Below are 27,233 nucleotides of genomic sequence, written 5' to 3'. Positions count from 1 at the left end.
AGGAAAATGTGTTTTGTGTAAGTCTCATATTTCGCTTCACCTTCAACAGAACATTTGGGGCATATTTACTAATTTAAGACATGACAGGTGGCTTTCAAACGCGACACAGTATATGAGAGATAACCCCCCCCCCGCCCTCCTTTTGCTTTGTTGAGAGAATGCAGGACCGCCTCGCAAAAGCTCGGGCCATGTTCTCACACCCGCCATCCGCTGCAGGGGCATCTTTCGGCCTCTGTTTCTGGAAGGTGTGCAGAAGAAGTCATTCAGGAACCAGCAACTGGCCACCAGAGGACTTATACTGGGCCCAAAGGGCTGGTCTGCAACATCACCCTCACCGTCCCCTGCCTTCCATTATGCATTTCGGCTGCTTCCTACATTCCGTGCATCACAAAATTACGGCCAGAGGCACTTTGACGCTTTCCTCCTGTCTCTTCAGAATGAACAACATTGGAGGCTTGAACGAAGCTTATCCAGTAGGCAGCACCAGCCTAGTGACTTCCAGAAGTTCTGAACTGCAACTGTTGGCTAAGGCAGTTGCAAGCTACAGTCCAGAACATCTGGAGTGAACCAGGGTGGAGTAGGAGCTAGGAGGCCTATGGTTCTCCAGATCTTGTTGGACTCCAATCTCATTAGCACCAGCCAGCATGGAGAAGGGCCATGGATGGTCATGGGAGTCCAACAAATATTGGGGAGGCAGGAACACAAATATTGGGGGATGGCTGAAGTGGGGGGGGGTACAAAAGGAGCACAGTAGAGGACCTGCACCTCCAAGAGCTCAGAGCAAACCAGTAAGGTTAGGCAAGCGATCTTCTCCCCCTATTAGAAAGAGCACATTAACCTTCTGATCTGGGGTAGCACAATTTTGGGCACCGGCAGAGCAAATCCTGGTGGTTGGTAAAGATGGGCAAATCTGTCAATTTCAGTTTCTCTTTTTTTCCCCCTAATAATTTCTGCACATTTCTACATAGGTTTGCCTTTTTTTAAAAAAGTCCTCATGAAAATTCATCAGCATTGTGGGAGTGAGTGAATGTGCATTTTTTACATGCAATCTTGCCTGATACACATTTTGGCAAGGCACATTTTCCCAAAATGCCTTTTTTGCATTTTGTTCTCACTGCTATATGTGTTTTTATGCACACTAGAGTGTGCATTTTTGGGACACCTTACTTGGCCGGAGAACAACATTGCAAAATTCAGAGGAGTGTAAATTATGAAGGGCCTGCTGTATTTTGGTACACATACGGTTTGATAAAGTGAATATTAATTCCTCCTCCATCCATCTCCTCCTGCCTTTTCTCCCCTCCAATTGGTCACTCACTGCGGCTCCCTTATCTTGGGTTTCCAAAAGATTGGGGGCAGTGGGCAGAGCCCTTTCTTTCTTGCTTGCGGTGGGCTTCTGTTCTTAGGGAGAATTCACACCCTTGAAAGCCAACGCTAGCTGTGCAGGACATTTATTGAGCACTACAGCTCACTTTGTAGACAGACGGATGCTGACAACCGCCACCACTCAGTATTTATCTATTTATTTTTAAAACGGCAGGCTGCTTTTCAAATAAAACGTTTCCCGAAAGCAGATTAAAAAGAATATGCCCAAACAAATAAAGACCTAATACAATTTCCAAACCAAGACATTTCAGAACAGCAACAAAGGGTTGTAGCCAACATTTGTCATACCATGATCCATGGAGATTAATGGGCATGAATAACATTAAGGCCATTAATTTCAATGGATCGACTCAGAGTCTGATCTAGTTTGATACAACTGTTAATATATTACTAAAAAGGACCATGAACTAACATAGCCATACTAACAATCCTAGACTGTATTCTTCTTTCCTTCCCATTCCTTCATTTGCCCCTTCCTTTTTCCTTTCTTTCTGTTTCCTGCTTCCTTCAGTCCTTCCTTATCTGGCCAATGGATCAAGCTGACTATGACCTAGTTGAGGTGGTTTGCTCCTCCCTTTGCAGAAGCTGGAAAGCAAGTCAGGGAACCAAAGCTAAACCATTGCATGCAAAATATGAACTATTGTTTGGTTGGTTTTGTATAGGCTGCTTAAAATAAAAAAATGGCTTCATAACCAGCCAGAATCCGTAGGCAGCTTTAAACCATATATCCTGGTTTGTTTGGAAGTATTAACCATAGTATCTTACCTGGTTTGGATGCAACAGGAAGCTATAGGTAACTATGGCTTCTGTCAGGAATGAGCCAGCTCCTAGTGTAACTTCACAGCCTGCTGCAGAACACAGAGAGTTAGATCTGACACAGGCTGAACACAGGCTGAACAGCAGTTCAGACAGGAAAGGAGACAGTTCGTCAGAGCAAGAAAAGGTGGGAGCTAATCCAATCAGTCTGAGGAATTGACGAATGGGAGGGCTGCTTGATAGGAAGCAAAACAAGCGACATTAAGGGCAAAAGTTCAATATCTTCTGTCGACATAGGAAGAAGTCTTCAGAAGGGTCATCTTGAGTAATGATTTTTGTCAGAGCCATCCGGAACTATCTGTTTGTTTTTGCAATATATCCTCCTTTTTAATTACCTACGCTTACTGTGTTATCAAGCTGGGAACCTGGACTCCTGACAGCTTCCTGACTCACACAAAGGATCTCATGCACAGCCCAATTTATTAAGCCAAGACTCACTAGTCCAAACACAGCCTACTGTATATGTAATATCCAACTTTCAGAAACCAAAACCAAAGTCCGTTTGGACCTAATTTGTGAGAATGAGCTAATCCATCTCTGTAAAGAGGAGTAACTAATCTCAGTTCTGTTGAGGCCCCATTTCCCCAAAGGTAGTCTGTTGGGGACGGCCTCCTAGTAGGGTGGGTGACCAATGGTGAGAGCCAGGTGTGGGGATGCCACCTCTTTTTCTCTCTTTACAATACATACTTTTCCTTTCTCTTCCTTTCCGACACCCCCTTTTCTCCCCACTCACCCAAAGTGGGGAGAAAGGCAAAGATTGTTCTCTCCAGACGTCTGAGCCAATTGATGGCAGGGGCCTTTTGAAATCAGACTGAGGACTTTAAGTTGATCACCACTGCTGTAAATAATTTGCAGGGAGCAATGACTCAATCTTGATCGGGACATGACCAGGCATCATCCCAGGACCTGATTGTCTTTGCAGGCTTTCAGGGTGCAGTAGAGAGTCACCCTATCCATATAACTGTTAGCGCTGGTTGTGTTATGCTTTGATTATTGCATATTAGAAGGCGGTTTTAATTTTGCTTTTACAGTTGCGTTTTTGCTTGCTGTGAGCTGCCCAGGGCCCTGAACAAGGAAGGAAAATGTGATATAACAATAATTAACTGGTTAATATTTAAGAGCAGTCCTGGTGGAACAGACGAAATATCCACCCAGGGCAGAATCCTGTTTCCAGCTACGCTAGCTGTGAAGCCGTCTATTTGAAGGCATCCTCCTGTTGAGGGCTCTCCAATCCAAGTTTGCTTTAAAGATAAAGAACCAGAAGGCAGGAAAACAGGGGGTGGGTCTTGGAAGTGTCCCATCAACAGTTAACAGCCTCCTCCACTATGACGGTATATATATTGTATTTCTATATAAATTATGTTTTGGCTCCTGGGCGCCGCAAAAAAGTGAATGTTCCAGTTTGCAAATGTTCTTTGGAACCCAAATGTTCAACGTGGGTTCTGCAGCTTCCGATTGGCTTCCTGCAGCCAATCAGAAGCCATGCCTTGGTTTCCAAACGTTTTGGAAGTTGAACAGACTTCCAAAATGGATTCCGTTCAACTTCTGAGGTATGACTGTATAGCCATTCTTTCTAAATGTTTGTCTATGCTTATACATTTACGTATGCAAATTTCATGTAAATCCATGCCACTTTTTGGGTGAGGCATTTCCTCTTGCTACCCAAGTGGCAGTGAGCCATGACAGGACATTCTCGGTGGTGGCTCCCTGCTTTGATGAATGCCCTTTCTAGTGAGGTGCCTTTGTCTCCCTCACTATTAGCTTTTAAGAGAAATTTAGGAAGACTCAAACATGAACCAGGAAAGAGAGGCTTGTGTGAAGCTGCTGGTTTATATAAAAAAAGGTTCAAGCAACTATACACACCACTCATCCAACTCTTATTTATTTTGGGATCATAAAGAGACAACCCCCTGCTCTCTCACACACACATGAGGGATTATGGAGGGAAATTAAATTTTATTTTCCCCACAAAAAGTTCCCAGAGTATTTGTAATTTGGTAGGCTTAATCCATTCTTGAGGGGATCCTGCACCTGCAAATTTCATCCACTTTGGCTAAGAAGCAGGGAGTTGTAGCCAATTTTAGATTCCCCCTTTGAGAACACAGAGCTTCATTTTATGCTGTGCAACTTGGAACCCAAAATGCAGATACCGTGCACGTCTTTTGAACTTCAAGCAAGCACACTGGAGACACCGCTTGTGGATTATTTCAAAACCTAGGAAATTTCCATCATAACCTGTCGTGTCCCCTTTCATTAGACAACCAGGTGATGTGATCATCAGCCTGTAACAGCAAGTCTAGGATAGCAGCTGAACAACTTGTGACTTTATCTGCCCTAATAATTTATCTCTGGATCTTACTTTGCAATGCACACTTTGGAAGGGGGAAAACATGCCAGGGAAAAAGAAATCTGCATTGCAAAATAAAGTTACAAGCAGTGTGTAAGAGTTACAGGCAATTGAGTCTTATCGTGTAAGCCAAGCATGTGAATTAGCTCTAATTATTTTATTCATTCCTGCTTCTAACCTATCCCTTTGCAAGGACTTAAGATGGGCAAAGAGACTTTAAAAGCCAATTATAACCTGATAAAACCATGATAATATTTCAATTAAAATACATGTGCCAAAGCAAATTAACAAGACTTCATGACTGCTTAGGTCTGGCCATTAAGGGCAGCAATGCAAGTCTTTCTTGGCATGAAAAGGAACAAGTATGCCAGCCCAGCTGAAGACATTTTGCCGCCTGAGGCAGAGGAAATGATGCTGGATTCCCCACCAAATTAGGAGCATAGCACCCAGCACTGGACATGCTATTTTGATGCCTTGTGCAGCACCTCTCCTACTCCCTAGCAGTAAAAACACTACAACAAATTGGGGTGACTGGTGACCACTGGGACTGGAAGACAAAAGGTAGGGAGCCTAGACTATAGCCAATGGCAGGTGGGGCCAACTAATTCTGGTTCCATCCCCATCTTCTTCTGTGTTGAGTTCTGCAAGAGGCAATGCTGACACTAAGGACAACACTGGAAGCCAATGCCACCCCCTAGACCAGCTGCAAGTGGAAACCAGTTTAGGTTAGTGGGGCAGCACCCCATTTGCCCTAATGGACCAGCCTCTGCTGCCTGATAGGACCACTACAGCCCTAGTCCTCTATTTTAGTTCTTTCTCTGTGACATTGAGGACAGTGATTCCCAAACTCCCCCCTCCCCATGGACCACTCAAAAGCTGCTGACCCCTTGGGCAGACCTCTTTGTGGTTTCTCTGCCCGTTGCAGCAGTTGTAACGTGCTGTGCTAGACATTGTTTGGTTTTGAGTTGTATCTTTATGGATGCACTGCAGACCCCCTAAGTGAAGCTCACGGACCACTGCTAATCCCCTGCTTTAGGGGACACTCGCTGTAAAGATCTCAGGCAGGCAGGCAAGCCCCGATAAGAATTAATGAGTCTCTGGCAGTTTTATGGTAAGTTTATTTACAATTAGCATCCAGAGCGTGGCTCTGAGCCTGCCGCTCTTAGCTATGAGTTGGGCAAACTAAGGCCCGGGGGCCGGATCCAGCCCAATCGCCTTCTAAATCTGGCCCGGACGGTCTGGGAATCAGTGTGTTTTTACATGAGTAGAATGTGTGCTTTTATTTAAAATGCATCTCTGGGTTATTTGTGGGGCATAGGAATTCGTTCTTTTTTTCTTTCCCCAAAAATATAGTCCAGCCCCCCACAAGGTCTGAGGGACAGTGGACCGGCCCCCTGCTGCAAAAGTTTGCTGACCCCTGTCACTCTGAGTCTCTCCCCCTTTCGCAACACAAAGAGTGCCAAAGTCCCATCCTTCCTCTCTTGTACTTCTGTTGCATTTTAACCCTTTCAGCTCTCCTGGTTCAGGGAGAAGGTCTCTCTAAATGTAGCCTCCCTCCTGGTTGCATAGCAACCCCCTCAATGTCGTCTATCTCCTCCCCTCCGTCTGCCTGCAAGCTCTCCGAGTCTGCTGTTCTGGGAACTCTTGATGAAGGGGGGCCAAACTAACTCACTCCTGCTCTGTCTGTGGCTGCAATCCCATGGCTCCAGAGTCAGGCTCTGGCTCCCTCTGTACTAGCATTCATTCATCTCCATCAGACTCTTCCCAGGCATTCGATTCAGCCATGTCCCTGACACCCACCTTGGTCAGGACAGCATTACAAAACACATGCCCCCAATCCCTGCTCCTGGGACGGGGAAATGCATAGCACAACCGGTAAACCGATAACAACCACACATACATTGTTATGATAAAATGGGCCAGGGATTTTGGATATAATATACAAATGGATGATTGGATTAAACTATGGAATGAAAACATGAAATTTACTGCATGTACAGCGTTTAAAGAGAATATAATGAAAATGATGTATAGATGGTATATTACACCGGTAAAACTTGCAAAAATGTATAAAACATGTAAGAAATGTTGGAAATGTAAAGAAAAGGATGGTACTTTTTATCATATGTGGTGGGAATGTAAAAAAGTGAAGAGCTTCTGGGAACTGATATATAATGAATTGAAGAAGATGTTGAAATATACATTTGTTAAGAAACCAGAGGCTTTTCTTCTAGGAATTATAGGAAATGAAATAAATAGAAAGGATTGTAAACTTTTCCAATATGCAGTAACAGCGGCGAGAATATTACTGGCCCAGAACTGGAAACAAGAACAAGTACCAACAATAGAGGAGTGGAGAACAAAGTTGATGGACTATGCAGAACTGGACAAATTGACAGGGAAGATTAGATATTTACGAGATCAAAAGTTTATCGAGGACTGGAGAAAGTGGGTGGACTATTGGGAAGGTATAAGTGACAGAGAAATAACGTTAGTGGCATTTAAAGAAGCTCTGTAAAAGTCAAAGAAATATTGCAAAAAAGAAAAACAGGTCTCAAATGGTTTTCGAAAGGCAATAGCGAATATAAGAACTGTGTATTTAAAAATCAAATTTGGATGATTGTCAGAGAGGCTGAGGGAAGTCCAAAATTGGAAAATCTGTTAAAGTTGAAATTGTGATGTGTTATATATTCTTTTTGTGGAAATTAATAAAAAATTACATTAAAAAAAACAAACAACCACACATACATTGATGGAACAAGTGTGGGGCTTGCCCCACGCCTCATCAGCATACCCCAGCCTTGCCTCCTCCTGCCACCCACTGGGGAAAGTCTTTACCAGGTGTGGTAAATAGCTCTGCATCCTCTGATCAGGCTCACATGGAGGAGCTCAATGCATGTGCATCAGCCCACACAGAGACCTTTCTCGCACCTGCTGGAGATGTGCAACTCTAGAGTGCTCCAGCATGGCGGCAAAACACCTCAACACTTTTTTTCAACACAGGTAAAGATGCGTAAACGCTAATGAGTAGAGTGGAGAAGATGCTTTGGCATGAACGACTAGGTGGGAGGTAAATGCATTGAGCAATATGTGTGGTTTGGTTTTGTGTTTTTGTGTTTTAAAGCATCATGGGGATACCATTTTCGTCAGCGGCACTTGGGTCAACTTTGATGGCTAGATCAGGACCAAGTGATCTGGTGCCCCCCCCATCTCTTTGTTGAACTACAGTTGCGATCACCCGGTACCATTGGCCATGGTGATTGGGGGCTGATGTGTATTCCAAGAAGTTGGACGAGATGACACTTGGGGTCTCGTCCGACTCTACAATTCTGTGGTGGTTAAAAGCATCTGGTGGTCACCACGTTGGGGAAGTCTGCTCCAGAGATGCCTTGGACAGTGAGGAAGAAACCCTGAGACTCACAATTTTCTGCATCACCAGGAGGAAAGGGCATTGCAAAAACCAACAATGACTTTATCCTCAAGGATTTTCAAACTGGAAATGCAAGGCACTGACCCAATGATGTACCAGTGAGGTACTGACCCTTCCCCAAAAGAGGAGCAAGAAGTTAGCTCAGTTAGTTAGAGAATGCTGATGGTGACGCCAAGGTTGCAGGTTTGATCCCCAAATGGACCATCTGCATATTACTGCATTGCAGGGAGTTGAACTAAATAACCCTTGGGGGTCCCTTCCAATTCTATGATTCTAAGCTACAAAGAACATTGGAGGGATTTCCGACTGCACCACCTATTCATCTGACATTTTACCAGGCACTGTCTCCACACATTTTCGAACCCGTGTGCAGTGCCATATGGACTAGAAACTTGGTTTCATTTTATTATTGCTATTTTTTTTATAAGGAGCTGAAATAATTGCAGTGCAAGGGTTCCACAGTGGTTCTACAAAATTGTGAACATAAAGAATCACAGGCTACACAAAGCCTGGCTTATTCCAGACGAAGAGTTTGCATGAAAGAATCTGACTGGGAACGAATGCAATAGGGAGTCCTTGTCAGTAGGGTGGGGGGCAGTTAATAATGCAGGAAGCACAACTCTGAAATAGTTTTCCACCCCCCTCTTCCTTCCCCCTCACCTGAAAAAAAAAATCAAGTACGCTTCTTGTGTATTTAAGACAAAGGCCTGTTTGGTGGATTTGACAGATGGTAAGAGGCTTTTAAAAACAGACTTGCATATTTCAGGTTTCAGGAGTGAACATACTGGCTGCTAATATGACAGGTTACAAACATCAGAAGATTTTGCTGTTAATTAGCCATTTGACAAATACCACATTCCAGAATTTCACTCAAATGCTTTTTTTTGTAGCACTTGGGCGACATCTGGTGGCCTAACCCAGATGTTTTCGATCACACAGAACCTGTTTGGTAACACTAGATTTAAATATTTCTAAAAGGAGACAACACAGCTTCTCTCCCCCAAAAAAACACCCAGAAGCCCCAAAGGTGACTCTGAAAGTGAAATGCAGCAATACGTGTGACAAGAGTACAGCGAGATCTTCCATGACTCTCACTTTGTTTATAAGCTGCCATTTTGAGTTCTTAAGGGAACAATCTTGTTTTCTCCTGCTCTTGAAGGTAGAACACAAACCAATGGTTTCAAGTTACAAGGGGATTCTAACAAAACATCAGGAAGAACTTTGTGGCAGTAAGAGCTGTTCAACAGTGGAATGGTCTCCTTTGGAAGGTGGTGGACACTCGTTCCTTGGAGGTTTTTAAGCAGAGGTTGGATGGCCATCTGTCATGGATGCTTCAGCTGAGATTCCTGCACTGCAGGGGGTTGGACTAGATGACCCTCGGGTCCCTTCCGACTCTACGATTCTAAGTCCTTCTCGTTCAGGGCACTCGGTGTGAATGAGTAAAAGCCACCAACAGAGATCCTTCAGTGTAGGGAGCAGGGGGAAGTGGGCTTCCCTATGTCCCCATCAACTCCAGCTTGGGTACCAATGCCCAGGGATGATGAGAGTTGCAGTCCATCAGCATCTGGAGGGCTGCAGCTCAGGGGAAGACCTTAGCTCAGTGGCTGAGTGTCTGCCTTGTGTGCAGAAGGTCCCAGGTTCGGTCCCCCCATAGCATCTCCAGGTAGGGATGGGAAATATTCCCTGCCTGGAAGCCTGGAGAAGCACTGTGCCAGAGACTGGTTTGGATTTGATATCCCACTTTATCACTACCTTAAGGAGTCTCAAAGCAGCTAACATTCTCCTTTTCCCTTCCTCCCCCACAACAAACGCTCTGTGAGGTGAGTGAGGCTGAGAGACTTCAGAGAAGTGTGACTGGCCCAAGGTCACCCAGCAGCTGCATGTGGAGGAGCGGGGAAGCGAACCCGGTTCACCAGATTATGAGTCCACCGCTCTTAACCACCACACCATGCTGGCTCTCCTTGGACCACAAGAGCTGGGAGGCACCAGTCAGAGAAACCCCAGCTCCCAAGGGAAACCCCAGAGGAGGAAGGCTCAGAGCCGCAGGGATTGGTGGCAGGACAATGAGGAGAGATCACAAGGGGGAAGATTGGGAGGAGGTGCTGGATGCTGAAGGGGCAACAGGGTTTAGTGAGCAGGGGGAGCCTGTGACAGAGAGCAGTTCAGACTGCTTTTCAAGAGGATTAGATGCCCAGCGGTTCTTAACCTGTGGGTCCCCAGACGTTGTTGGACTACAACTCCCATCATCCCTGAGCTCTGGCCTTGCTAGCTAGGGGTGATGGGAGTTGCAGTTCAACAACATCTGGGGACCCACTGGTTGAGAAAGGCTGGATTAGACAGATTCGTGGAGGATAAGGCTATCAATGGCTACAAAACCATGGCACCTTCAAAGGCCAGTCACTGGGAATCACAGGTGGGAAAGAGTACTGTTGCACCAAATTGTAAAACTGGAAGGGTCCTGGGGGTCATCTAGTCTTACCCCCTGCAATGCAGACTTCCCACTGTGAGGAGAGGCCTCACTTCCTGTATGTTTAGGTTATGTTTATTTATTTTAGGGAGAAATATTTCTGGCTCCAAACACTTCCAAGTGACTATCATTATAAACAACTAAATGAGCCTATGTACGCAGAATAGCAGGCCAAAAGCACAAGTCCCATTATTGAACAACAAAAGGTGATTTATTTACCTGTGTTATAAAGTTGCTATAGTTATGAAAGGTGTGGGGGGTGGCTACATAAAAAAAATAACTACAGCAAATGCTCTTAAAAATCTATTGTCTTCTTGAGTCTTGTACGGACAGAAAGAGGGTCATTCCGTCTCACACAAGAACTTTTTTGGGGGAGAAACATTTTCTTCCTTAGCAGTGAAGGAATTTTTAACAGCTCACTTTTAGGGAAGGACATAAAATAGCTTTATGAGATAGATCTAAGCCACCGGACCACTTGCTGGCTATTCTTTAACCCAAATAAATAAATACTTGATTTCAGCAACCAAAGAATTGACACAGCTCAGCAAATCAAGATGTACTGCAAATCCACTCATTTAAAAGAAAGAAAGAAAGAAAGAAAGAAAGAAAGAAAGAAAGAAAGAAAGATCATTATGGTTATATGAAATATAGCTCACTAGAGGAGAGGAGAAAAATGTGCCAAGATCAAATGGTGTCTCGATGAATATGTATTATCTGCAGGCCTGCTGCTTTTCCAGGAAAACGCCATTTGATTTCTTTCCCAGATAGACTAGAAACAGAACAGATAAGATCTTGATTCCCCCCCCCCCCCCAACACTCTCTCCTCTTGCATAGAAGGAAGCAAGTCCTCAAATTATTTGGACAGCTTGGCTTGCAAGAAATGGGTGCAGTTTGTTAAAGTCACAGTTTTCTCTACCGGCCTTGCCACCCCTTCCACTTTAAATATGAAAAACTGAATTTGAATCTGTCTTAAGTGGGGTGGTGGGGGAGGGGGTGATATGCTGTTGTTTTAAAATATTTTCCCTTTCAGTCATTCTGAGTTCTAAAGCGCGAGATTGGAAAACGTTGCATGTACTGAGAATTCAAAGCAGCTGGTGATATATTTGCACCATTTAAAGAGGAAGATCACAAGTCAGAGGCCCAATTTGTGTGTTACAAAGTGCAGTCCTGTGGCAATTTGCCCAGAACTGGGGGCGAGGAGGACCGGTGTGTGTGTTTTTGTGTGTATAGCAGTGCTTCAGTACCTAGCAGACCCGACTTAGCAGGTCACAAGTTCGAGAGGCCTGCCTTAAACACAAACATGCAGCGTCCCATACAGTTCTTCGGATTTCATCCCCGGTAGCGCATCCCTCTGCGAGGAAGATTCAATCATCGCGCAGTTGACACTTGTTTACACGCCAGGCTCTTCCAACCCGCTTCCCAGCTGGAAAAAGCACTCGCGTATCACACCAGTGATATGTAGCATGGATCAGGCCGTAAGAAGTAGAGAAGGGCCTCTTGAAACTGCTTACACATTAAAACTTGCAGAAATGTGTCGAGTTGCTTTGTTCTTCCTCTTGCCTAACTGTGATTCATTTCAACAAGCGAGATTTGTCAAAACTGGGGGGAAACATGGATAACTGACATCTGGGACAAAGTATAAGAGGGTAGAAAGTAATATATGGAGAAATAGTCTTTTTCTAATGCACCGGAGTAATAAGCTACAGGATCATGCAACCTTCCTTTGTGTTACTTGAAACCTTGCAAAACTGAACCATTTAAAAAAATTATTTTGCAGCAGGAATTTGCCTGCTGAGTTCAGTTCTAGATATCCTTTTTAGTTTTATCTGCTTTTTTTAATAGTTTGCTATGTTCCATTTGGGACGCGGGTGGTGCTGTGGGTTAAACCAGAGCCTAGGACTTGCCGATCTGAAGGTCGGTGGTTTGAATCCCCACGACGGGGTGAGCTCCCATTGCTCGGTCCCTGCTCCTGCCAACCTAGCAGTTCGAAAGCACGTCAAAGTGCAAGTAGATAAATAGGTACTGCTCCAGCGGGAAGGTAAACGGCGTTTCCGTGCACTGCTCTGGTTCGCCAGAAGCGGCTCAGTCATGCTGGCCACATGACCCAGAAGCTGTACGCCGGCTCCCTCGGCCAATAAAGCGAGATGAACGCCGCAACCCCAGAGTCGGTCATGACTGGACCTAATAGTCAGGGGTCCCTTTACCTTTATGTTCCATTTAAAAAATAGTACCTATCTCAAAATAGTACGTATTTCCAGCAGATTTCCATGTAATACCACAGTACTGGGCCCAAACAATAGTATGTAGGCTATAGATTTTTTTAAATTCTAAATTTGTCTTTCCCATCTCGCACAGAACAGCCCTTGTTCTAATATAGACATGGATACATTGCCTGAGATTTGATGTTAGGCATACGCAGAACAGAACCATTAAAGTCAATGGACTTGGGTCCATTGATTTTAATAGATCTATTCAAAGTACAGCTTAGTTGGCTATAGTCAATTTATCCTCTCTGGCATAAGTCCATTCCGGAGAAGTGCCATTTTCAAAGGTGACAACATGATCTTCCATTTTTTAAAAAAGCAAAAACCATCAATTTGTTACAAACCCCAACTGTAGGAATGCTCATCGCTCTAGAAGGTAAAATGGTACTTTTGGGAGTCTTGGGGCAATCTCCTGGTTTCTTGCATCAGCTGTAAAATTTAGTATGAAATTGTTGGTGAGATGTTACCAGCAGTACTGTGTTAGCATTGCGCTCTAAAATAAATTCATAGCCTACCCATTTCTGGGGTCTGTGCTTTGATAAGAAATCCCACGCACCCCCATCACCAATAAAACAGGCAAGACTGAAAGGGCACCAGCTTCCATTTCACCAAATTTGGGAGGTCAGGATGTTAATGGCAACAGTTTGCTCTTGCAAACGATGGAAGTCAACCCCTTTGGAGTAACTGCAGACACACTGCTTGGGGAATTCTGAAAGTCTTGAGCCGACTGATCAAAACTCAGCTGTGATTTCCCCTGTGTGAGGCTGTCCAAAGTGCTCTGAGTGACGAAAAAGGGGTAAAGCGAAGCAGTGCCTATAAACAAGGTATTCAGACCCATCAGGGGGAAAGGCTGGCGGAAAGACCCAGTTCAGCAGCCTATTCCAAGGATGATGGACAACCCCTTCCAGATGACCTTTCTATCATGCATTCATGATTATTTGTGCTCATGATGGTACCAACCCCACATTCAACGCTGTGCGTGCCGCCAGAAGTTTGAGGATTCGTTTCCAGGCGGGTCAGTGACCCCTCAGTGAAAGTGCTAACATTAGGGAGGCAGCCAAATGAACTGAACTTCTGCTTCAGTTCTCAATTTCCACAATTTCAGCTAAATATTACAATATTCTTAGGACAGAAGTTATGTGCAACTGTACCTGAATTGCTTAGGCCCAAGACCTCTTCACCAATGTGTATGTTTGCACGCAAGTATTAATGCCTAATAATTAGATGATTATATTATCTAATTAACGCGCTTAAAGCCCACCTTTTCCCCAAAGAGCTCAAGGCGGCATACATGGTTCTCTCCATCCCTGTTTTTTCCTCCCAACAATCCTGTGAGGTACCGTATTTTTCGCTCTATAAGACGCACCAGACCACAAGACGCACCTAGTTTTTGGAGGAGGAAAACAAGAAAAAAATATTCTGAATCTCAGAAGCCAGAACAGCAAGAGGGATCACTGCGCAGTGAAAGCAGCAATCCCTCTTGCTGTTCTGGCTTCTGGGATAGCTGCACAGCCTGCATTCGCTCCATAAGATGCACACACATTTCCCCTTACTTTTTAGGAGGGAAAAAAGAGAGTCTTATAGAGCAAAAAATGTGGTAGGTTATGAGGTATTGCGTTAGCCCAACACCACCCAGTGGGTGCCACACCAATAAAGTTTGACTGGACTTAACTGTCCAGGGTCCTTTACCTTTACGTGCTTGAGGCAGGATTTGAATCTTACTCTGGTGCAACACGCTAGTCTAAAAAATGGTTCCCAAACTTTTTCAGGGTGCCATTCCCTTGGTTCCATAAACTCTTCCCCAAAGCCCACTACTATTGAAAAAGGCATTATTCAAAATAGTGGTTTGCACAACCCACTAACTTAATTAATTGCACATTGGTTCAAAAGAAAATTAAAACTAGTTTAATTTGTTCAACAAAATTAATGAACTTGATCCAAAGGTAGCCATTTGTAATAGCCAGGTGGCTATTTGCACCTCCTGCATAATCCCACCCCAATGTAGAAGGTGGTACTACACATTTCGGGGACCACCGCTCTAACCACTAGAGAGCATTGCTGTACTGTATACTGATTATACAAATAATCAAACTGGAAAAGCTCCTTTAAGGTCATTAGAGACAGAGAGCAAAATGGACAGTAGATGTCATCCAATATCCTATTCAAATAAAGTAAAAGAAGCTAATCGGTTCACGACTGGTGCTATGAACCAGGACAATATTATACAAAATAACTCAAAAATGCTTCGTAAGAATTCCAGTTCCAATGGATGAGGACTAATGAGAAACTTAAAGAAGGGATCTACCAGCGGGGTTTTTTTTTTCCTGGAAGAGACCAATTTAAAGCCAAATTATGCCCACCAAGTGCCTGTGTTTTATTTCTTCTGCAGTTTAATAAAGATGGTATTCTAGGCCAAGTTTCTAACGGGCAGAAAGCAGGAACTGAGACAACCGCTGCTTGAATTTCAAATAACCAACTGAAGCCCAATACGCTGAGGGAACGCAGAATTTGTGACATGAATATTTTCAAATTAAGATATTTCTTAAACAGCTGGTTGAGAACTCAGCAAAGGATCAAAGCAGTTGGGGGTTTAAAAAAACAACAAAACTTTTGAAAATTATATGGGAGGCCAGGGTGCAAAGTCTGCAACTTAGCATTGGAGTTCACTGGGCAACCTTGGGGCAGTCTCTGCCTCTCAGCTTAACCTACCTCACAGGGTTGTTGTGGGAATAAAATAGGGAGGGGTGAAGAACCATGCATGCCACCTTGAGTTTCTTGGAGGAAAAGTGGGATATAAATGATGATGATGATGATGATGATGATGATGATAAATGTAATAATGCTACAAAATGGGAAGTAATGACTGGAATACCAGATACCAGCATATACATTGGGGCTAACATTAACAAGTATGCAGTATGTTCATTGAACTTATTATCGACCTGGTATCCTAACCCAACTCAGAATAGCTATAATTTATAACACCAGTAATGACAGCTATTGGAAAGCGGGGGAAGTTAAGATCAGATTTCACTCATTGCTGGTGGAATTGCCCTGAAGCTGAAAAGCACTGACAGGAAATCATATCTAATATAAAGAAACGTATTGAAACGCCCTGTTCAGCTAAACACCAAAAATATTTCTTTTAAACTTACCTGAACGACGCAGCCCCAAAAAACAGGGAGAAACTCTAGTTTCACGTGATTTTGGCAGGAATGATCTAATTATATGCAAAGCTAACGGGTGCGGGACAGACCTCCCCGCTTAATGGAATGCTGCAATTTTGGTTCAAGAACTGGCAATTTTGAGCAAAACCATCAGAATCTTATGGGTCTGGCAGAGGGGGAGGGAGACAAAGGAAGTGTTTTGAGAATGAGGGACGTTTAAAGAACTTCAGAACAGCAAGCTGAGGACGAGTAGCTACAATCCTTTTTTCGGTCATGTGAGATGTCCTTCTTCAAGAACTGAATACCCAGGCAGTGTGTGTAATGGATAAATCACGCAATGACAGGTGGGAAGACCCGTAATTCAAATCCACACACGGCCATAAAGTCTGCCAAGAGAGTGGGACCCATCATTTTTGCTCAACATCACCTACTTCAAAGCACTGCCAAGTATAAAAGAGGTTGAAAGACCAGGATATGCCATTTGTATAACTTTTAAGCTTCTTGGAGGAAGGATTTGATGAAAAATGTTTTAAAAAAGAAGCCACTAACTTTTTATCATGAAGTCTTTTAAGTCCTGCAGACATGTGTGGACTAGGCAACTGCTCTATTTCAAAGGGAATATGCCAAGACTGTTCATCAGGAAAAACAAGTGTTCGTCTCTAACCTCAAAGGGATTTTTTTTAAAAAAAAAAACACAACAAAAACCTGTAGCACTACAAATTCAGGGGACAACACACAAGGCCAGGATTCTTCTAGACGGCTGCTTGCAAAACCCATTAATCTTCAGTGCAAACGTTGAGTTGTCTCTTTTACCGCCGATAGCCATTACACATAAATAGCAATTATTGTGCCTGGCAAAGGGGCTGACAAGCTGCCTCTTTATGGTTTTGTATTTTAATCTCCTGATTTCTTAGCACTCACCCCCATAAGAAATATTTAACAACGCCGCACAATTTCCTCTCCAAGGCAGGTTTTATATATATATATATATATATATATATATATATATATAAAGAAAAAAATGGAAAAGAATTATGAATGCAATAAAGACAAGGATGTTACTAGAAGGCATACATGATGAATTGCTTGAAGGCAGCGTAGGCATGAAACCTTGCAAAATAAAGGTCTGCAAGCCTTGCACATTTAATTTGGTGGACACTCCAGCAGGTGGCAAGTTAAAGCTAGTTTTAAAAAATCTGCTACATGCGCTTTACTAAGGGGATAGGAGATAATCTTTGCACATGCTTCTGGAATAGATTCTTACGGCTCCAGGACTTTGTGCACTGCACCGTTGTACAGAGCGCCAAGAAACTAAATTGCATTATTGCTCACTGGAGCCAGAGTTGAGATGGGATGGCAAGAACAGAAATATGCCTGTACTGTATAGCCATCCTGGTTGGCAGAACAAGCGTAGCAGTCCAATGAACGTGATGGAATTAGAGACGCCACTGCAGCAGGGAGGTGGCCACTCCCAGAGCAAAAGGACTACGTAATCCATCAGGCTCCTGCTTCCTTCAGCAGTCACTTGGCAAGCAACTGTTCCATCAGGCTGCTGCAGAAGGAGAAGAAGCAGCAGAGCCACTCCATCGACCAGCTCCATTTGCCGACGACGTGACCACCCCAGCTGCTTACTTTTAAGAACTGGTGCCAGAATACACTATTATTATTATTATTATTATTATTATTATTATTATTATTATTATCTGAAAAACCTTTTCAACTTAGGAGCAATGAAAAGATACTACACTTGATCTTAGCCAAAAGGCCGAGAAGCGATTTAGGAGCAATGAAAAGAACCCACCTTTTATTAGAATAGGAAAAGTGAATTGCAGGACCATCTGGGGTACTTTCCAATTTTATGATTCTATGAGGTTCTGACGGGGATTTCTCAGTAAATAAAGTGGTGGTAGAAAGAGCGCCCCCTAAATGAATGGAAGCTCTAAATGCCACTCCTCTTATTTGAACTGCTAACAGTACCCATCTTCAAATCAGCAATTTGCCAGGAAAGTTCACACCAGGGTTCTCAGAATCAGGACGTCTCTAGCTGTGCCAGGAAAATGTGAAATTGCGGAATTCTGTGGCTGGTGGAAGGGTCCCCAGATTCAGCTTTCATTCAAGCACAGAAAAAGGAAAGAAGCCAAGTTACTAGACTTCAGGATACGCATACAGACTTTGCCCAAGAGGATGGTGGGAATTTCACGCAGTGCAGGTACTCTAGCATATTGCTGCCCGCCCCCCACTCCCGTCCAAAACTCTCGGCCTTTCTTTCTCAGAAAGCTTGAACAGAAGATCATTCTTCAAGTACGCAAAGTAACTTTATCCACATTTAAAAGTTTTATTCCTGGCACGCACACACACGCACACACACACGAGAGAGAGAATTCAGCCTCGGAGAAAGTGATTACACTGGTCCTAAGCCTGGGGACAAGCGGACCACGCCAAAGGGGCAAGACTACACTGATGCACACAGAGTGACTCTTAAGACTCCCTGCAGGACAAGCCCCAAGAAGCAAGAAAACTTACAGATAGATAAAAGAGCTGTTGTCCTCTTGACCCTGTCACCGACACCACAACAAACACAAGGAAAAAGAAAAGGAAGTTTGGGGGTGGGGGAAGAGAGAGAAGGCAAGGAAGGCAGAGAGGCTCAGAGGGCTCAGATGTGGCCTACGAATCACCCTGAGAATGGGACCATATTAAAAAAAAGAAGAAGATGTTTCCAGAGCAAGCGTAGGAGCAACACCACCAAATCCGAACCAAACTAGCATCTCCATCTTTTATTAGTACTAAAGAGTCTCGTGTACAAGGGATTGCTTTTGAACTGTAGGGTAACCTAGCAGCCACCTAGTAGATTTTCTCCCCCTCCCTCCCCCCAAGTTGCAATGATTTAAAACTTTACTGGACTTCCACAAATCAAATATATAGGCCAGTCTCCAACACACCCCTCTTCTTCCCAATATAATGGGGATTTAGAGCTTTTTTAAAAAAAGGCTGAAGGAGGAATAGTCTCAGGTTGTCGTTTTTTTGGAAGAAATGTTGTAACTGCTCTCGTTATGGCATTGGGTTTCTTTGTACATTCAAAGCATTATTGCATCAGAGAGGGGGGAGAATGGAACATGCATTTTTTATGTTTTCAGACAAAAAAGTTTAACCTGTATTATTCTCTTCTGTTTCTAGCTACATTTCAAAAGGTGCACCAATTCTACAGTTTTATACTTCTCGTTTAGTCGCATGCTTTGCCTATGCGCATGCGTTTTTAAGATAATAAATATTAAATACAGGAAAGAACATTAGAAAACGAAAAGAAAAGGGGGGAGGGGGGAACCAACGACCGACATCGGGAATAGAATATTTTGTGGCAGGTCCGCCGGTTAAGGAGCATGTCAGAAAAAATGTTTGAGGTAATTGTGTTGGCCACACTGCTCCGCCAAGACTCGTTTTGAAATCCATGGAAGTTTCTCAGAAAATTCAAGTACACAAAATACCAGCCAGGGCTCTTTACTTTCAAAGAGCTTCTCTCTTTCCTTCTCTTCCTTTTTATTAGTCTATTAGCCGGCATTCGCAGAGCTCCTTGTAAATCCTTTTTCGCACCCGAGGCATGTCTTCCTGGGAGAACTGAAAAGGCTGGTCTAAGGCGAGGCACTTGCAGTACTGCGGGGGGAGAGGGAGAGAAATGAGAGAGAGGCTTAGGAACCAGAACCGAACATTATTACAAGGAAGATTCTAAAGAGGGAGGAAGCCCACACAAAAAGAATAAAATATAAAAAAACGATTGCATCCTTACCTGGAGCACAAAAACTCCACAGTCACTGTCGTTTTTCTGTTGTGGAATGCACTAGAAGGGGAAGAGGGGTGGGGGGAAACGCAAACAAATTTCAAACATCCATAGAATGATTCCCCATTCACGACTCTCCTCCAAATGAAAGCTGGGGGAGCAGCCTCCACATTTCCTAGCCACACCTGTCAAAAGGGTGATTCAAGAGAAAGAACCCTGGGTGCACAGGTGGGAAGAGAGCTGTCCTGCAGGTATCCAATTGGCCACTGAGAGAACAGAGGGCTGGACCTGATGCTGGGATAGCTCAGTTGGCAAAGCATGAGAGTCCTAATCTCAGGATCGTGGGTTCAAGCCCCACATTGAGCAAAAGATTCCTGCATTGCAGGGAGTTGGAATAAATGACCCTCGTGGTCTCTTCCTGCTCTACAAGTCTATGACTAGATGGGCTTTGGGCTGACCCAGAAGCCATTTTTCTTATATACTCCTCTTCGTGACACAAGTCCTTTGCCAATTGGGCTTGTGGGACACCGGTTCCAGGACAGGCAGATAACCACTTGCGCTTTGACTGCTTACAGGATGATCCAGTAGCAGCAAGCAAGGTGTACCCGGCGGTTGCTGATCAACCACTCTCATCCTTTTCTGCACTGCCTCACATCTCAACTCTCCCTATTTCGCTCTCGTCTGGAGCCAGCAAAGAGGAGTGACTCCTAACAGCAATGTGGAGAGGGAGAGAGAGATAAACCAATGCCTCATCACTTCTACACTGTGCCAGGGAAGGAATGTTTTTGCAGAACCAACAGCATCTGCAGACTCAGAAGGTGGAACCCAACACAGCACTAACTCCCTTATCCTGTCAGCACAAAGAACTCTTCTGCTCTTGCTCCCTAAATCTGTCCTGGAAGTTCCCCCAAACTTCTGGAACAGATGGAGGGGGCGTGGGACACATACAAGTAGATTGGAAATCCCTGGGATCCCAGAGCAAGGGTGGATTCCTCCCAGGACCTTTTGGGATGAAGTCTATATCCACATCAACCAGAAATTCAGCTATAATTCAACAGCAAAACATTTCTTTTTTCCATTTTGAAGAGAAGGAAACAGTTCTAACAGTTCAGGGATGGGGAACCTGCAACCATCTCTGACCACTGGCCATTCTGGCAGGGTCTAAGGGCCCCAGGTTCCCCATCCTTGTTTCTTTCTTTTTTTTTAAAAAAAAGGGAGTGTAGCTTATTTTAGGGGATGGTCCTCTGAAGTAAATCAAAGCCAAGAGGTCAGGACAGACCGGGCTGTGTCACACAGCCCATGTATTCTATACTGAAGGAGGCGCTCAGATCCTTGCATGGATTGGGCCAAGTAATTTAACGCAAATACGCATTTTATAATAGAAAACAAATTACATCTCCCAGCCCAGCACCGAATTTCTAATGACCTCAGCAGGATAGTTTCTCCTCAATTATTTTGAGTAAATATTTGAACATTGCTATCTGCTTTACACAGGAACAATTTGTTTCGTGCTTGCACACTGGTGCCCGCAGAAGCCCAAATGTACCAGATCAGAGAAGCATTTGTCTCTAGGCTTCATGGGGGGGGGGGGTGAGGGAGGGAGAGATTTCTGCATCCCACCTCCTTAACAGCTTTAGAAAGCTACAAAGGCATAAAGCTATGGCAAATGGAAGTATTTTAGAGTGATTAGCCTGCATATCAATGCCAGTAATTTGAAGGCTTGGTACGGGACATATTTTTACTCATCAGTTCTGTGGGCACCAAGTCAGTGTGTTTCAGGGTAATCTGTAGCAGGTGCTCAAAGAGGCACAGAAAGCAGCTGAACATCACAGGCCTAATCCTCAGCAACATGGCCACAAGCACTGTCTAGTGTTGGAAAGAAGAAAAGTAAGTTCTGGCTGGGTCTTAGTGGGGCTACTCAACGGCTGCTTCATGCATTATGCCAGTGTTTCTCAAAGTTGGGTCCTCAGCCATTGCTGGACTACAGCTCCCATCATCTCTGACCACTGGTCCTCCTGGCTAGGGATGATGGGAGTTGTAGTCCCCACAACAGCTGGGGACTCAAGTTTGATAAACAGTGGCATAATGCATGAAGTGACAAGTCTGTGTTTGCAACTAAATGACATTCTAAACCCCCCAGTTTTTACTATGCTTTGGCACCCCCCACCCCCGGCCAGCGCCTGTTGGCCCCAGCAACTAGTCCACCTGCCTGCATCCAAGGTCCCCTCCGCAGGTCTGGCTGGTGTGCGCCATTATCCCATCTACCCCTCCCCAAAATTGCTACGTCCACGCAAGCTTCACCCAGTGAATCCTAGAGACCTGTTTCATAAGTATACAAGGAAGGAGAGAACTGGGTTTCTTAAGGAGGACTTCGGCAATATGTCTGCCGGACCAAGTAGGACAGCGATCCACCACCTTGAGTCACCCCCTACAAACGTACTACAATTATTTATATCCCATCTTTCAGGATATGAATCCTACCAAAGTGGCTTACAAGTAATACGAAATTAAAGAGGTTCTCCTTTTACTTCCTCCATGGTGCAAATAGTCTGTAGATTGTAAGCACGGGGCCTGTCAAATCTATATTTTTGAACAGTGCAGTTTTAGGTACAATAATATTCAAAATGTATATTTAAAAAGGCAGGTGCCACAGTTGCATCTCTGTTATTTTTAGGTGTGCACTTGAAAAACACAACGCGAGGATAGGTCCTGAATCCCTTGCTCCCTGCAGCGACTGCAACAAAGCCAAGCTGGCTTGGAAACACTCCAGCTTTACCAGCACATCTTCCAGATTCTCCAGACATAAAAATCACCAGACACTCCAGAGGTTAGGTTATGTCCTAGACCTCAAACTACCTCCCCGCCCCCAGGGCTGCAGAGAGTCACTTTTTTTTTGGGGGGGGGGGGGTGGAGAAGTGAGAACTTCCTCATGCAGTAATAAAGACTCAAGATGCCTCATTGTACCAGGAAGCCGTTGGGAGACAGCTTAATGTTCAATGACCCATTTTATCTCTTCAGAACTATTACAGGATATGGTTATGCAAGTCACAAATTCCCTCGTTTGCACTTCACACAAGTTCTTCCCTTTTATCACTGCCAGACTACATCTGGTTGCAAGCGGCTGTCGTATTGGAGTAACGTGGATGTCTTGGTAGATCGGGGGGGGGGGGTCACTTCCACCACTTTTAAATCCCCTTGCCATTCACTGCAGCAGCCCCCCAGGCACCTCAGATAAGATGTGCTTCTTTTGGTCATGCAACACGCTGTTGCCTACAATCTGCTAACTCCATCCTAGCAAAGCCATGAACCCACAGCGGTTTTGAACGTAAAATACTGCTCAACTCTAATTTCCCCATTCCACCTCCACCACAGATTTTTTTTTTCCATTTCACGATTTCATCAGAATCACTGTATTTTTCGCTCTATAAGACGCACCAGACCATAAGACACACCTAGCTTTTGGAAGAAGAAAACAAGAAAAAAATATTCTGAATCCCAGAAGCCAGGACAGCAAGCGATAGCCGGGCACAGCCTCTCCCGGGCAGCGGGAGCCTTCATCCCCCCTGCCCGGGAGAGGCTGTGCGCAGCTAAGACTCCCCCAAGAGCCGCACTCCCTTTAAGGAGCGTACGGAGTGTGTGTGCGGCTCCTTAAAGGGAGCACTGAGCAGAGCCTCCCGCCTGCATTCACTCCATAAGACACACACACACACATTTCCCCTTACCTTTTAGGAGGGGGAAAGTGTGTCTTATAGAGCGAAAAATATGTTATATACCACCTGGTTGCAAATGGAGGCAACTAGTTTGGCTGCGGCTGAATCCCTGGGAATCCCTGCCCATTCTCACGCAGAAGCAAGAGGCGTCATTGCAGCGCAGGTAGAGCTTGTGGCAAGCCAACACCCCCCCCCCAAAGTGCTTCTCACTGGCTGCCAGCCCTGATGCTTATCTTCTGCCTCCCCTATCAAGAGGCAGCAATGCTTCTGAATAGTAGTTGCTGGAAAATGCAGGAGGGAGAGTGTTTTGTGCTCAGGTACTGCTCAGGAACCCTAAAAGCATCTGGTTGGCCACCATGAGACCAGGAAGCTGGACCAGACTGATCTAGAAGGCTCTTCTTATGCTCACTGTGCCTTCCAGATGTCCCTGGACTCCATTTCCCATAATTCCTGAGCATCAGCCACACCAGGTGGAGCTGATGAGAGTTGTAGTCCCCAAGAATCTGGAGGGCTACAGGCTCTCCATCCCTGCATTTTGGTGGTAACATGTCACATGTTGAGGGTTTTTATAGCAAAAGCTCTCTGGGCTTCCTGGGGAAAGGTGGAGATTTCTGACTTCCAGTGGACATTGCGTGTTTCATCTTACTCAACAAAGCCTTCTTTCTAAAAACCACACAGGTGGTCCTTACCTTTGTAACAGCAGTCTGCCAATCCTGAAGGAAATCGGGGTGGTTCTTTTCTCTAGCTTCTGTCAGCAAGTATTTGCGTATGTTCTTTAAAGAAGAGGGGGTGGGGGACATGAATAAGGGCCATTTGAATACTGCTATGAAAACATCTTAATTGAGTGCTTCCCTGCAGAGGATACCTGTGGGTATAGTGAAGAAAGTTTTCTGCTTGGACTGGAGGAGACTGGGATTAATTCTGCAATTGCCCATCGTGTGAAGCTGGGAGACCCCAAGCTCACAAGAACACCAAGCAGGCCCAACGCAAATGGTAAAAATGAAATAAACATCATACACAGGGCCTTGAGATTTTTACAGAAGGGAGCAGGGTAGAAGTGGGATTGATAAAGGGCATAAACTATTTGGAAGCTATTTAGGATTAATTTAGATACACTGGATAGGAACTGTCGCTTTCGCAAATGTGGGGTATGCATGAAATGTACTGCTGGAGAAGCAAGTCTTGAAATTATATAAATTCCTAGGGTCTGTGGCTGCAGCAGAGTTGCAAGACAAGCTTCAAGACAAGGAAACGCTACCAAACAATATAGCACCTGGCCTGGGATCCTTGAGACTGGTATGTCACTTGCCTGAAGATTAGAGTCTAATTCGCACAACAACTTCTGAACTACATCTGGGCCAGTTTCCACACTGACAGTGCTCTCTCTTTTGGGCCAAAGAGTCCTGAAATGTGTAGATTAGAAGCTTCAAAGGATTACCGAAAAAATCAGAGCCCTGTGAAAGGGCGGGGGGGGGGGGGCTAAGTGCTTTTTCTAAGGCCGACGCTGTTTAGTAGAACAGCTATAACAACAAGTTGCTCTTACCTCGACACAGAACTTAAAGTGAATGCCTTGAGAGTCGTAAAACGAAATAATTCGGTTAGGGAGATTCACAGTAATTAGGGACCAGTGGACTTCCAGATGAATAGGAATTAACAAGAGCGTCTTTTTGAAGAGGTCCACCTAGTGAAGGGGAAGAGAGCACCCATCACCACAAAATACAAAGTCATGTGCAATTCAGACAGAATGATCCCAAACCACCGTAGGAAGAGAACAGCCTGGAAACGTTTCACCCTGTGTGTATTTAAGTCACCGAAAAGCAAGTGGGTGGAGCAGCCAATTTCTCATAAGACACATTCTTCCTTCCCCTCTACTATGAAATCAAAAAACAGGGAGCCAGTGAAGCAGCAACAACTACAGTGGTGCCTCACAAGACGAAATTAATTCGTTCCGCGAGTTGCTTCGTCTTGCGATTTTTTCGTCTTGCGGAGCATGGATTCCCTGGGTATTAACGGCTTTAAGAAAAAGGAAGCAAACCCGCAAGACGTTTTCGTCTTGCGAAGCAAGCCCATAGGGAAAATCGTCTTGCGAAGCAACTCAAGAAACGAAAAACCCTTTTGTCTTGCGCGTTTTTCGTCTAGCGAGGCATCCGTCTTGCGAGGTACCACTGTACAACGATTTTTCTTGAATATGACATGCCAAATTAAAATGTTCTGTTGTCAGGTGTAAAAGCGTGTAAGCTGCGTTACTCTTGAGTTACTCTACTCATTGTAGGCTTGGAAGGCCATTGTCTTGTCAGACTTGGAGCAGGGAGACCCAGGTTCAAACAGCCACTCACTGTGCAGTCTTCAGTCAGTCACCATATCTAATTTTAACTTTAACTGTGACAAAACAACCATCCCTTAGCTCCTTAGAAGAAAGAGAGCTTACAAAATGTGATAAAAATCAGGTAGTGGTGGCACATTCTGGTTTCTGACAAAGCCAAATTAAACAAAACAAAACCCACTAGCCTTGGAGGCAGCAATGGTTACCAGGCAAGTACTACACAGACACTGAACTAGGCAAGACTTCCCAAGTGGAAGCAAGCCCTCTTGCCCCAGCCATACCCACCCAGTACATTTCCGAGCACAATTCAAAGTTGGTGCTGACCTTGAAAGCCGTATACGGCCTTGGTCCTGTATACCTGAAGGAGCGTCTCCACCCCCATTGTTCTGCCCGGACACTGAGGTCCAGCACCGAGGGCTTTCTGGTGGTTCCCTCGCTGCGATAAGTGAGGTTACAGGGAACCAGGCAGAGGGTCTTCTCGGTAGTGGCGCCTGCCCTGTAAAACGCCCTCCCAGCAGATGTCAAGGCAATAAACAACTATCTTATCTTTGAAAGACATCTGAAGGCAGCCCTGTTTAGGGAAATTTTTAATATTTAATGCTGTATTGTTTTTAACACTCGATTGGGAGCTGCCCAGAGTGGCTGGGGAAACTCAGCCAGATGGGCGGGGTATAAATAAATAATTGTTGTTGTTGTCGTCATTGTTATACAGGTAAGAGCATATATGCATGAGAACACACCCAATTATTTCTTTGCAATCCAGTGTTCTAAGTTTGGCAGCAAATGGAAGCCCCACTGCTTTCAGCAGGAGTCTGACCCGCTCAGCATAAAGGCTGATCCATGGGCTAAGGCCTTTCTGGTGATACCATAACTGCACAGAGCAGTACCAACAGGAAAGATCTTGTTTCCAAGTCTGCTCCAAGCATTTGTGGGAAAAGCAGAGGTGAAATGTTCTTCCCCCAATCCCTCGCAAGCCAGCTCCATTCCTACCACTAGTTGAGTCCTGATCCACGCCCTATAAAGGCTACAGGTCGAAGAAAGTGGCATTTTCAATGCTCCCCACATAAAACACTCCCAACACAGTAAAATAAAGTAAGAAAAGCAGCACGTCAGCGAGAAAGGTTCTCACTCAGCCCACTTTCTGCTCGGTTGGTTTTCTTCTTGCAAGGGGTATTGGAAAAATATGACTCTCACCCCCCCCCCACCTGCGATATAAAGTCCATTCTACTGCTTCGAATTTGCTCCTTTATGTAGATTAAGCCTTAGAGCTTATAGACATTCACTTTGGGTTCGTTTTCCTCCCCAGATGCAATTTATTTGATGCCATTTGCTTATTTAAACAGATGCTTCAATTTATTTATTTTTAAGCAGCGCAGCCGTTACTGCTTTACATCTCTTCATGCTGAATTATTCAAAATCAATATTTTTTTGACAAGTGTGCTATGAGATGGCATTGGGTTTTAAGCATGAAATTAGCATTCTTAAGAGACAGCCTTCCGCACGTGAACACACGCAGCATCAGCAGCACAACGCAGCCAAAAGACAACGAAG

At 44.6% G+C, this 27,233-nt stretch overlaps 1 protein-coding gene across 2 annotated transcripts in view; it reads right to left on the bottom strand.

The window, feature by feature from the left end:
• Positions 1–18,188: 18,188 nt before the first annotated feature.
• The window catches only part of SENP5 (SUMO specific peptidase 5), a 36,192-nt gene continuing 27,147 nt past the window's right edge, over positions 18,189–27,233 (bottom strand). For both annotated transcript variants that reach the window (XM_079977852.1, XM_079977851.1), the window contains exons 7-10: positions 24,903–25,040; positions 24,049–24,132; positions 19,659–19,709; positions 18,189–19,525 (exon numbers count right to left, since the gene is read on the bottom strand). In XM_079977852.1, coding sequence (XP_079833978.1) covers positions 19,415–19,525; positions 19,659–19,709; positions 24,049–24,132; positions 24,903–25,040 — 384 coding nt within the window. In that variant the 3' untranslated portion in view covers positions 18,189–19,414. The remainder of the gene's footprint in view (positions 19,526–19,658; positions 19,710–24,048; positions 24,133–24,902; positions 25,041–27,233) is intronic.

The sequence above is a fragment of the Podarcis cretensis genome, assembly GCF_951804945.1.
Source record: "Podarcis cretensis genome assembly, chromosome: 5".
NCBI lineage: Eukaryota > Metazoa > Chordata > Lepidosauria > Squamata > Lacertidae > Podarcis > Podarcis cretensis.
This window is presented reverse-complemented; position numbering and strand designations above follow the sequence as displayed.